At 52.2% G+C, this 11,240-nt stretch overlaps 1 protein-coding gene across 2 annotated transcripts in view; it reads left to right on the top strand.

Moving 5' to 3' along the window:
* BMP7 (bone morphogenetic protein 7) overlaps positions 1 to 9,303 on the top strand; it is a 93,803-nt gene extending 84,500 nt beyond the window's left edge. The window contains exons 5-7 of one of the 2 annotated variants that reach the window (XM_032257214.1): positions 4,148 to 4,224; positions 5,904 to 6,014; positions 6,938 to 9,303. In XM_032257214.1, the coding sequence (XP_032113105.1) occupies positions 4,148 to 4,224; positions 5,904 to 6,014; positions 6,938 to 7,087 (338 nt within the window). In that variant the 3' untranslated portion in view covers positions 7,088 to 9,303. The remainder of the gene's footprint in view (positions 1 to 4,147; positions 4,225 to 5,903; positions 6,015 to 6,937) is intronic. The other variant, XM_032257215.1, reaches the window with a different exon arrangement.
* Positions 9,304 to 11,240: the final 1,937 nt, after the last annotated feature.

Below are 11,240 nucleotides of genomic sequence, written 5' to 3' on the forward strand. Positions count from 1 at the left end.
TGGTTCCTTGCCTTGCTTTCCTGCTAATAAGAAGTCCTAGGGATACACAGGCGCTCCGGCCACTTTCTGCTGGGACAGTCATGATCCAAAGAGCCCTGGAAGTGCCTGCAGGGTCTGGGGTCCCTGGTGGCAGGGTCTGGGGTCCCTGGTGGCAGGGCCGGCGCTCTCACTCACACCACAACCAGCTTCATGAGCTGTGCTCGGCCCTGGTCTGTTTGGCTTTGGGTTGGAACGTTATGCCAAATGTTGCGGCTTTGTTTTAAGACAGGGTTGGGGAAAGTAGCACTCAGGCCACTCCTTGCCCCTCCTGTGCTCATGACAGACATTGCTAATAGATCACGGCACTTCCTTCTGATGGAGCCGGCACACGGCTCCAGGATCTTCCTTGACTCAGGACACCAAGGAGTCGGCAGTGTCCCTGGCCTGAGCTAGCAGCTTCATCTGCCATCCCTGAGCTGAAGGGATGTTCCCCCTTCTCTGCCCTGCCTTCTGCCTCCCCATAGGGAAGACGGAGGAGGCTCGTGGAGGGACTTGCTACCTGTGGCCGTGGGCATTGCCACAGTCGTGAAGGCCATCTTAGGTTTCTGCTTGGCATCTGTGTGTTCCAGAGGGCAGACTGTATGGTCCAGCTGTTGGTATAATCAGCTGTTTGGACTCTTCCCTGATGGTTCCTTGACCTTGACCTTCTCGTGTTGAGGACACCCTGGCCCTGGGGAGGTTCCTGCTGCTCTGGAGCTGGTTTTCTCTCTCCTAGTCCTGCTGCTCCCCCACTGAGGGTGGGGACCAGGGCCCTCTGGGCCGCCTTGGCTGCCTCCATCCTCTCTGAGCACCCCATTATAGCATCGAGCCTTGGGGCTGGTTCCAGCCATGCAGCCCTTCCTCCGCCCACGCTGTCGGCTGACCCAGGCCCCAGCTTTCTCATGCCTTGCCAGGCTCAGCACCTGGCTCTGGTCCTCTGTGCGATGCTACCCCAGCATCCTCAGGCACGGAGGGTGCCTTGCCCCACTGCTCAGCATCCTCATCCTCACCCAGGAATGCTTCATCCCTGGATGCCTCCCCACCCTCCTCTCTCACTTCCTTTTGGTTCTTACCCATGTCACCTCCCCAGAAGAGTGCCTGCTGGCACCCCTGGCAGCATGCCCGCTACAGCCTCTCCTGCCTTGTTTTCCTCTGTAGCTCTCATGTCCATGTAAGTCTTGTGCACTCACTTACCTATGACCCACCTCTCTTTCTGGAAAAGCCCCTGAGTGGCAGGGCTTTGCTGTCTTCACACCTGGGACTCATTTCATGCCTGCACATCAGGAAGCAGCTCATAGCAATGACTGGGTGAATGAATGACTACACCAGGCATGCAGACTGCAAGGGCAGGGCACGTGGGGGCAAGCGCTCCCGCCCCACCCAGCCTTCATGGAGGTCACTTTACAGAGTCTCCAGTGTCTCCTCAGGACCAGGGCGAAACACGCCTGTGATTTGGTTGTAATCAATTAAATGTAATGTTCACATTGGTGTGCATACTTTCCACATTGCTTTTCTGAACTATAGATAAATTCTATATCTATATAAATAGATATATTCAAAAACGGCACTTCGGGAGGCCAAGATGGTCAGATTACTGGAGGTCAGAAGTTCGTGACCAGCCTGGCCAACATGGTGAGACCTCGTCTCTACTAAAAATACAAAAATTAGCCAGGTGTCATGGTGAGTGCCTATAGTCCTAGCTGTGCAGGAGGCTGAGGCAGGAAAATCGCTTGAACCCGGGAGGTGGAGGTTGCACTGAGCTGAGATCGCACCACTGTACTCCAGCCTGGGTGACAGAGAGAGACTCTGACTCAAAAAAAAAAAATTGCTAATGAAAACAAAAGTAGCCGGAGTTTCAGACCCCAGCTGGGAGAGTGCTGCTCCTGTCCGGCCTGACCTGAAGTCCGGTTCCTGCCTCCTGCGCTCTCTGTGCTGTTCTCCCGCCTCCTGCCTTCTTCCCTCCTCAACCCCCTTCTTTCTCCTTTCTGCTTTCCACTCTTGCTCGCTGCCTCTCTCCCATTTCATTCCAGAATTGTTCTCGGCCATGGGGTAGCTAAGGCAGCTGCACGCTGAGCGTTTCCGGGACCATCAGAATGTCCAGCCTGCGTCTGAGGAGGCGTCCTCATTTGCAGCGTATGGTCCACAGGGGGCTAGCTTACGGCACCGCTCCTGTCCCACCCATTTTACAGACGAGGAAAGTGAGGCTTAGGGAAGGGAGTTCAGTCATGTTCTTTTGTCTTACCATTTCTCATTATCTTAGAAGCCATGCAGATAGAATTCTCCTGAATCAGAGAAAAGCCAAAAACTGAGTGGCGTTCCCCTCTTTGACGTAGACCCTAACGGCGTGCATCGGGTGTGGAGGAAACAGGGAAGCATCCAAACAGTGAACAAGTGTGTGTGTATGAATGGAGTGCATGTGTCGCTTTAAATTTCCCTAACAGGTGGGCCAGAAGAAGAGTAATTAAAAACTAAACTGATTGAACACTCAAGGCTACCCCAGGAGGTACAGGAGCACTCTTCATTTTGCAAGCCAGGAGCCCAAGATCTAGGAGAGCCAGAGCTTGACTCCAGAGCTGAAGCAGTCCCCACGACCCCTGACCTGGTCCCCATGACCTGGTCCTGACACGTGTTAGGCTCCACTCAGAGGCTGCCTGTGCTGTGTGGTCTATACCTCTAAGGGCAACACCTGGGCTCAAGCTGACCACCATTTCCTACATGGTTTGAGCCTTCACAGGTCGGCCAGTTGGGATGGGTTGATGGGTTGGCTGCAGATACCAGAAACTCAAGTCCAATGCTCTCCAACCAGTAGAAGATTCATCGGCCCGCAGAGCCAAGGTTGGGTGAACGTTAGGGTTGGCTGATCCAGGAGCTCAACAGTGTCTTCCAAGCCCAGCTCCTGCCCACGCCCCACCATCCTCAGCGCTGCTTTCTCTCAAGGCCACAGCTGCAGCTGGCTGTGGGGACAGCAGGGGGCTTCATTATTTTTTGCTCCAGGGCAGTAGGAGGGAAAGATTGAGTGTCTCCCCATGGGTCTGTCTTAGGAACAGGGAAACGTTTTCCAAAACCCCCGATGACCCTCGGTTTGCCTTGGCTCACTTGCCCTTTCCTGAACCACTTCCTGCTCCTGGGCAGGTATGCACTGAGGAGCTTTTCTTTGGGGGTCCCACAGTGACTTTACAGAGCCGCTTTGAGGATGTGATATTGGAACCAAGGCTTGAGCCAGACACAACAAAGACTGCAGGAAGGGGCATTGCAGGGGGAGGGGACGGCACGTGCAAAGGCCCTGCGGCAGGAGTGAGCTTGGTGTTCGGCCAATCAGGAGTCAGAGCACACTGGGCCTTATGGGCCGTGGGCACAGCCTGGGCCCTGCTCTGAGTATGACAAAGCCACTGGGAAGTTGTAGGTGGAGGAAAGACAGGTCATGGCTAAGAAAAAAGTAGTCCTCTGCTATGGGGTGGAAGGAAGACTGAAGTGTGTGAGAGAGACAGACAGACAGAAACTTCTGCAGTGTTTACAAATGCTCAGGCCCTGACCCAAATGCTTACAAACTTACATAGTTCTGGAAAACCCCAGTGTGTAATTTTCACTACAAGAGACCTCAGGAGTGTTTTTTTTCTGAAAGGTCATCAGGTTCTGACTGCCGCCTCATTTCTTCTTGCTGCTGGTGATGAGGGGGGCTTGTCCCAGGCCCGGTCCCCGCATCCTCTTGCCCTGCAGAGGGATGAGGGCTTGGGTCTCACACGTCCAGGTCATTCATAAGCAGATCTCTTTGAGCACAGCATTGTGGGAGGTGGATGGGGCTTGATTCTCTTATGGAATCCAGGCAGATGTCAGCATTTAAATAACACAGGGGTATAAAAGAAACCAGTGTCCACAGAAGGATCTAGAAAGTATTATGGGATAAGACTGCATGAGAGAGGGATGGGGCATGGGTACCTCCCTTACTAGGTAGGGCCTTTGCTGGGGGTGGAAATGAGTTTTAAGGCAGTTGGACCCTTGCACTGGCTTTTAGATCAGGAAATGTGCTTGGCTGCTGTTCCCATCACCGCCTGAGACGGCAGGAACTCTGATGCATGTGTGTTTCTTTCCCCTCCCTGGGCTCTGCTTCTTCACTTCCTTGTCGACGCAGAGAACAGCAGCAGTGACCAGAAACAGGCCTGTAAGAAGCACGAGCTGTATGTCAGCTTCCGTGACCTGGGCTGGCAGGTAAGGGGCTGGCTGGGCCTGTCCTGGGCATGGGGCCTCTGGCGGGGCCTCCCCGGAGGCAGTGGGTCTGTGCTCGGGCCTGTTTCTCATCTATGCCAGTTAAGACTCCTGTATCAAGTGGCCTCGCTAGGGAAGGGGACTTGGGCTAAGGATGCAGGGAGGCCTCATGAAACCTAACAGCAGAAATGTGGTTGAGACTTGAACTTGAACCAGGAGCCCAAACACTTTGGACTCTGGAGACCCTGTTCTCTGCGTGCATCTCACTCCCATCCCTTGGCGGCTGCTTCTCAAGGTGATGCGGGGCCATGTGTTTGAATCCAGACGCCTGGGGAGCCATCGCCCACTCTGCCCTCTGTCCCCACCTACCCCATTCCCATTCCCAGGGGAGGGATGGATCTGCCCAGCTTGCTACGGGTGCTTGTTCCTGAACCAATCATGTTTTAGAGGTGGGGTCATGTTACTGGCACATGGCTGCCCCCTCTGAAGCCATTTGCATGGAATGAGGCAGAGGGCAGGGGAGGAACCTAGGAGAGGAGTGAGTGAATCCACCACGTGGCTGCCGTGAGCTCTCGTGTGATTCTCATTCAGAAATCATGCAGCACCTGCAGCGTTCTGGGCCCTGTTCTAGGTACTGGATTGGAGGTGCAGCGATGAATGTTGCAATGTATCTGCCCCGTGGGGCTCGAATATCCCTGGAGAGGGTATTGTCATGAGGTCATCAGGGCAACTGGTGGTGTTCTGTCCTAGGGGAGCTTGTAGTTCAGTGGGAGAGTCCGGCATCTTCCCTGGGGTTATGCCCAGACACACTCAGGGCATGCACACACACACAGCCAGCTCCAAGCCCTCCCATGAGCCTGCCCTTGAAACTGATGACCACATCCACCCCCTGCTGGGACAGAACCCAAACTCCAGGGGTACCCGCTGGAAGATTCCATGTGCTTCAGCATCACTGAGGATTGTATTGATCACTGAGGGGTATATTGTATTGATTATTGGTCATGGTGGGCAACATTTCTGTGCCACCCAGACTCTAGAGGCAAGTGTGGCACACGGATCCCTTACTGAGAGTGTACATACCTGTCTACACTGTCACTGAATCATCACCCTGAGCCTGCATGAGTGATGCCATGATGAGTTATTAGCCTCTCTGGCAGGTGGGCATACCAAGGCATGGAGGTTTGTTTAAGGTAAACTGCCAGTGTGTGGCCACCTAGTGGGGGTGGAGCTGATGATTGCCTAACACCAAAGGCCCCTTGCTGTGCTGTCTTCTGTCAAGGAGACACAGCCATGGATGACCATCTAGATTGGCCCAGCCCCCTGGGGCTTTCCTCATTTTTAGGGTTTTTTTTTTGGAAATGGAGTCTTGCTCTGTCACCCAGGCTGGGGTACAGTGGTGCGATCATAGCTCACTGCAGCTTCGATCTTCCCACTCAGTCTCCCAAGTAGCTTGCACTACAGGCTTAGGCCATCGCCACTGGTCCTTCTTTCCTTTCTTTTGGGACCATGCAAGGCCACCCATTTTTTCCTTCCCCTGCTGGGCCCCTGCTGCTCAGGAAACATGGCCTGAGCCTTTGACCTCAGATTGAGGGCTTGGCGTGGTGGCTTCTGGCTACATGGGGGTCGGGACGCCATGGCTCAGGCTTTCTGCACAGTTTCCCACACTCTCTTCTCCCCCTCAGGACTGGATCATCGCACCTGAAGGCTACGCCGCCTACTACTGTGAGGGGGAGTGCGCCTTCCCCCTGAACTCCTACATGAACGCCACCAACCACGCCATCGTGCAGACACTGGTGGGTGTCACGCCGTCTTGGGGTGTGGTCACCTGGGCCAGGTGGGCTGTGGGGCCACAGATCCTGCTGCCTCCAAGCTGGGGCCTGAATAGATGTCAGCTCTTTGCCATGTCATGATGTTCATGACCCTTTGCCCCATTAACAAAAAAAATAAAAATTGTATTTTATGACTGGTTTGGTATAAAAAGGAGTATAACCCTTGACCCTGAAGTTCATTGATTTCTCCTAATTTTAAAAGTAACTAGAAGTTTTATGGACACCCTTGAGAATGCTTATAGTGTTGTGGGTACTGGTTACTGTGCCGAAGAGTATTGGGCCCTGCTTCCTTTTCCAGCAGAGGAAACAGGTAAACAGATGAGAAATTTCAGCGAGGGGCAGAGTGATCAGAAGCTGGCCAGCAGGATAATAGGATGCAGAGATGGGTGGGGACCCATGGGGCTATTTCAAGTTAAATTTCAGTGGGACCACTGGGAAGATTCCATGTGATAATGAGATTCAGGTGCCCAGCACATGGCGACACTCCGTAGATGTGATTCCTGCTCAGCCAACAGCATCCATAGTGATAAGAGCTAGGGATTCTGTTCTTTGGCTTAGAATCCAAGGTTCAGGGACCTTGGTTATGTAGGTCCCTGCCATGAACATCATCTGAACCTTTCCTGCCAACTGATCACCACCCTGCCTTGAATGCTTCTGGTGACAGAGAGCTCACTACCAGAACCACCCCCTCCTTTCATTCAGTAATCTGCCTCCTTCTTTTCTTGTCCCCATCCTGTGTGTTAAATCCTGGAGAAAAATCTCATCTATTCCTTTCATTTGGTTCTCCCTTTTCAAGGCAAGGGTGTTTTTTTTTTTTTTTTTTTTTTTTTTAAGCATTGATTTTCCAAAGCCCTCTCTCACTGGCCGCATTTTGGTGTGTGTTTCAGGTCCACTTCATCAACCCGGACACGGTGCCCAAGCCCTGCTGTGCGCCCACACAACTCAATGCCATCTCCGTCCTATACTTTGACGACAGCTCCAACGTCATCCTGAAGAAATACAGAAACATGGTGGTCCGGGCCTGTGGCTGCCACTAGCCCCTCCGTGAAGTCAGACCCTTTGGGGCCAAGTTTTTCTGGATCCTCCATTGCTCGCCTCGGCCAGGAACCAGCAGACCAACTGCCTTTTGTGAGACATTTCCCTCCCCATACCCAACTTTAAAGGTGTAAGAGTGTTAAGAAATGTGAGCAGCATATGGCTTTTGATCAGTTTGTCAGTGGCAACATCCAATGAACAAGATCCTACAAGCTGTGCAGGCAAAACCCAGCAGGAAAAGAAAAAAAATGCACAAAGAGAAATGGCCGGGCCAGGTCATTGGCTGGGAAGTCTCAGCCGTGCATGGACTCGTTTACAGAGGTAATTATGAGTGCCCGCCGGCCAGGCCACCCAGCCGTGGGAGGAAGGGGGCGTGGCAAAGGGTGGGCACTTTGGTGTCTGTGCGAAAGGCAAATTGACCTGGAAATTCCTGTAATAAATGTCACAATAAAACGAATGAATGAAAATGGTTAGGATGTTACAGATATATTTTCCTAAACAATTTATCCCCATTTTTTGGTTTATTCTGATGCATAAACAGAAGGTGTGTCATGTGGAGGGCGGGGAGGTCCCTCTCCATTCCCTTCAGGTTTCATTCTGAGGCTTACAGAGGCCCAATGTTTACCAAGGTCTGCCCAAATCCAAGATCTAGTGGCAGGGGAAAGAGCAAATGTCTGCTTGGAGGAGGGCGGTGTGTTGACCTTTGGAGGAAAAATATGTTCTGTTGTTCAGTTGGGTGTGCAGTAGCAGAAATGAAACTAGGTGTGTGAAACACCTGTAGACATTTGGGATTGGCTTTTCAGCTCACCCCAGTGGTGGGAAATCCATGTGAAATTGCAGAGGGGACAAGGACGGCAAGTAGGATGGAATTTGCAACTTGACCCTGGTGTTAAGAAGCACCAATGGGCCGGGTGTGGTGGCTCACACCTGTCATCCCAGCACTTTGGGAGGCCGAGGCAGGTGGATCACTTGAGGTCAGGAGTTCAAGACCAGCCTGGCCAATGTGGTGAAACCCCACCTCTACTAAAAACACAAAAATTAGCTGGGCATGGTGGTGCGTGCCTATAATCCCAGCCACTCAGGAGGCTGAGGCAGGAGAATTGCTTGAACCTGAGAAGCGGAGGTTGCGGTGAGCCGAGATCGCCCCACTGCAGTCCAGCTTGGGTGACAAAGCGAGACTCCATCTCAAAGGAAAAAAATAAAAAGAAGAAGCATCAATGAAGCCTAGTTCCCCATGGGAGTGGGGTGAGCAGGGACACTGTACGTCCTCCCAGTGGACCCTCTGGTCTTTGTCTTCAGTGGCATTCCAAGGCTGGGTCCAGCCCAGGGCATTCGTGGCTGTCTCTTCATTTGCAGACCCTGATCAGAAGTTTCTGCAAACAAATTTGCTCCTTGGAGTAAGGCGGCGATGGCATAATAGGAAGTCTGATGGGTGCAGGATGTGCTGGACTCACATTGCAAACAGAGGCCTTGTTGGGGGTGACATCCCGACCAAGTGTCCTGATTTGGAGGTGGCACTTCTGATGTGGCTCTTGGTGTAAGCCCGCCCTGCTTTGGCCGGTGGGTCCCATACATAGTACGCACCCAGCCTCCGGCCACAAACACGAGGCCTCGGGGAGGGCTGCACTGTCTGCGAACGTTTTCTGCATCTATAAAAAAAACAGCCGGGACTGTGGCCATGTGGAACCCAGTCCTGTGAGGGACTGTTTCTCCGTCTTGACTCAGATGGTCCCTGGACACACCGGGGCTCCGTTTTTCTTTTCTGTTTTTCTTCTTCAGTAGCCTGGGCTGCAGCCTCCACTCTGTCTAGGCCCTGGGAGGAGTATTTTCTGTTGTTTGGTTTCATTTGGTGGCAGGGCTGGGGCTTTTTGTGGGATCCCTCTGGGTGCAAGTTTTCTCACGGCGTACTGACCCAACCAGCCTCTGGTTAGCATCGTTTGTACATTTTAACCTGTAAATAGTTGTCACAAAGCAAAGAGATTATTTATTTCCATCCGAAGCTCTTCTGAAGCCCCACCTTAATCCCTCGTTCAGGACGATGAGCTTGCTTTCCTTCAACCTGTGTGTTTTCTTATTTAAGACTATTTATTAATGGTTGGACCAATGTACCCATGGCTGTTGCGTTAGCAGTCCGTAGTGAGAATTCTGTATAAATACACAAAATAAAAAGGGTTTGACTTGCAATAAAAGAAGTCTGGTTCTGGTTCTTTGGCCTGTGTATCTCTGTGTGTTGTTTTTTTTCTCTGGGTTCTTGGACACTGAGGTTCTCTCCGACTGCTAAGAGCTCCTACCACCATCAACACGATGTTTATCATCCAGGCCTTGGGGGTAAACGGGCGCTCGTCATTATTTGGTGCAGCTGTGTGGGGCTCTGGGCAGGAGAGATGGAACCAAGCAACATATGTGAATTTGGTAGGCTCGACTACAAAGATCCTTGATTGAATTACAGTGCAGCTGTCAGCAGCTGTTTCAAAGAGGCAGGGGGTAAATTAGCTGTGTTTACTGCTAACATAGTTGAAAGATTTAGTCATCCCAATAAAATAGAGGCACCACAGAGCGAAAAAGGGCAGGAGGTGCACACCCAAAACTTTAAAGCGGTGCCAGCCCCAGAGCTGACACTGTCCAGTGCAAATGGCTGGGGCAGCTGCTGGAGCGTGGCTGTGGACGTGGACGGCCCCCAGCAGGCCTGGCAAAGGCCGCCAGGGTCCAGTACCTCGCCAAGCATGGAGCAGCACTCGGCCGTGTAGTGTGGAGCAGTGTTTTGGACGCCTTTCCTCTTTGAAGTGCACGCTCGGGTCACCTGATGGCTGTTGTTGGAATCCCAGCCTGATACTTGGACAGGCCTCCCGTTCTCCCCCTGTTGCCTGAAACAAAGCTGCTGCTCCTAGTGAGTCCCAGCCCTGGCGATTTCCAAATGCTCCTGCCATTGTCCTGGCAAGCGGTTTTGCTTTTGTTCTGTTTTCCAGGCTGAAGACCAGAGCCACAAACTGGAGGTCCAGATGTGGCCTGCGGACGGGCCTTCCTCCCTCTGCATGGTGTTTATCTATTTCTCAAAATGTGAATTCATTGCCAACATGTTTTTGAATATCAGAAGATGGGGGTGAAGAAAAACTCCCCAAATCTGGCTTCTGAGAATCGGGAGGCCTGGCCACGCTGGGCTCCACGCACATGTGGCCACTCCGGGTGGCCGTGGAGAGACAGCTGATGCCCAGTCTCCACTGCTCCCTATTGCCTCTCTTACAAAAGGGTGAATGTCAGTTGCTTTTTTAACATAGTAGACACCTGTTTATGTGCACTGATGTCCCTATTAAGAGCAGGAAAGGAGAAGCTAGCCTTGGAGAGCTGAGCACTTTGGAAAGGACAAACATTCTCTTTTCCCGTGTCACTTGCCCTCTCCCCTTCATGCCGATTGTCATCTGATGATGGAATGTCTTACAGAAGGCAGCTTGTCTGTCTCCGTTGCTGGAGAGCAGCAACTTTGGGTCACTGTGTGTCCCCAGTTCAGCACAGGGCTTCGCACACAGCAGAGCTCACTTGACGTGTTTTGATGAATAAATGTCATTGTAGTTACCAACAGGCTGGAAATCAGGACACATGGTCTCTGCCCTCACAGCTGAGTGACCCTGGGGAGGGCCTTAACCCTGGTCTTCTGGGCCTCCTACTTTCAGATCAAGGTTAGAGTCAGGGGCTTACAGGTGGGCTCCATCTGATTGGCCCCTTTGGTAGTGCTGGGCAGCAACTTGGGGTCATCAGTGAAAAGCATTCTCAGGTGTGCCCAGGAGAACGCCCCCCCCCACCCCCAACAGAGCAGTGACCTTACCTGCTGATCGTCATCCCAAACCCTGTAGCTGCTTCCTCTGCTTTTTGTTGTTATTCTAGAAAAGGAAGTGGCTTTAGGAAGGAAATAAGTGTGATGAATCTGACCTTAGATGCATGTTTGCTCAAACTCACATCATTGTTTAATGCCACAAGCAAGCCGCTGAGTAACAGACTAAATAATTCCCAAAAAAGTTTATATGCACACACGTTCGTGCGTGTGTGTGTGTGTGTGTGTGTGTGTGTGTGTGTTGGCGGGGGGTGTCTGGGGGGTGAAGGTGGAGATGGATTTGGCCACAATATACTCTGAGGTCCACACCCTTGTATTTGACCCTCGGT

The sequence above is a fragment of the Sapajus apella genome, unplaced genomic scaffold (genome assembly GCF_009761245.1).
Source record: "Sapajus apella isolate SASKATOON/1434 unplaced genomic scaffold, GSC_monkey_1.0 scaffold96, whole genome shotgun sequence".
Taxonomy (NCBI): domain Eukaryota; kingdom Metazoa; phylum Chordata; class Mammalia; order Primates; family Cebidae; genus Sapajus; species Sapajus apella.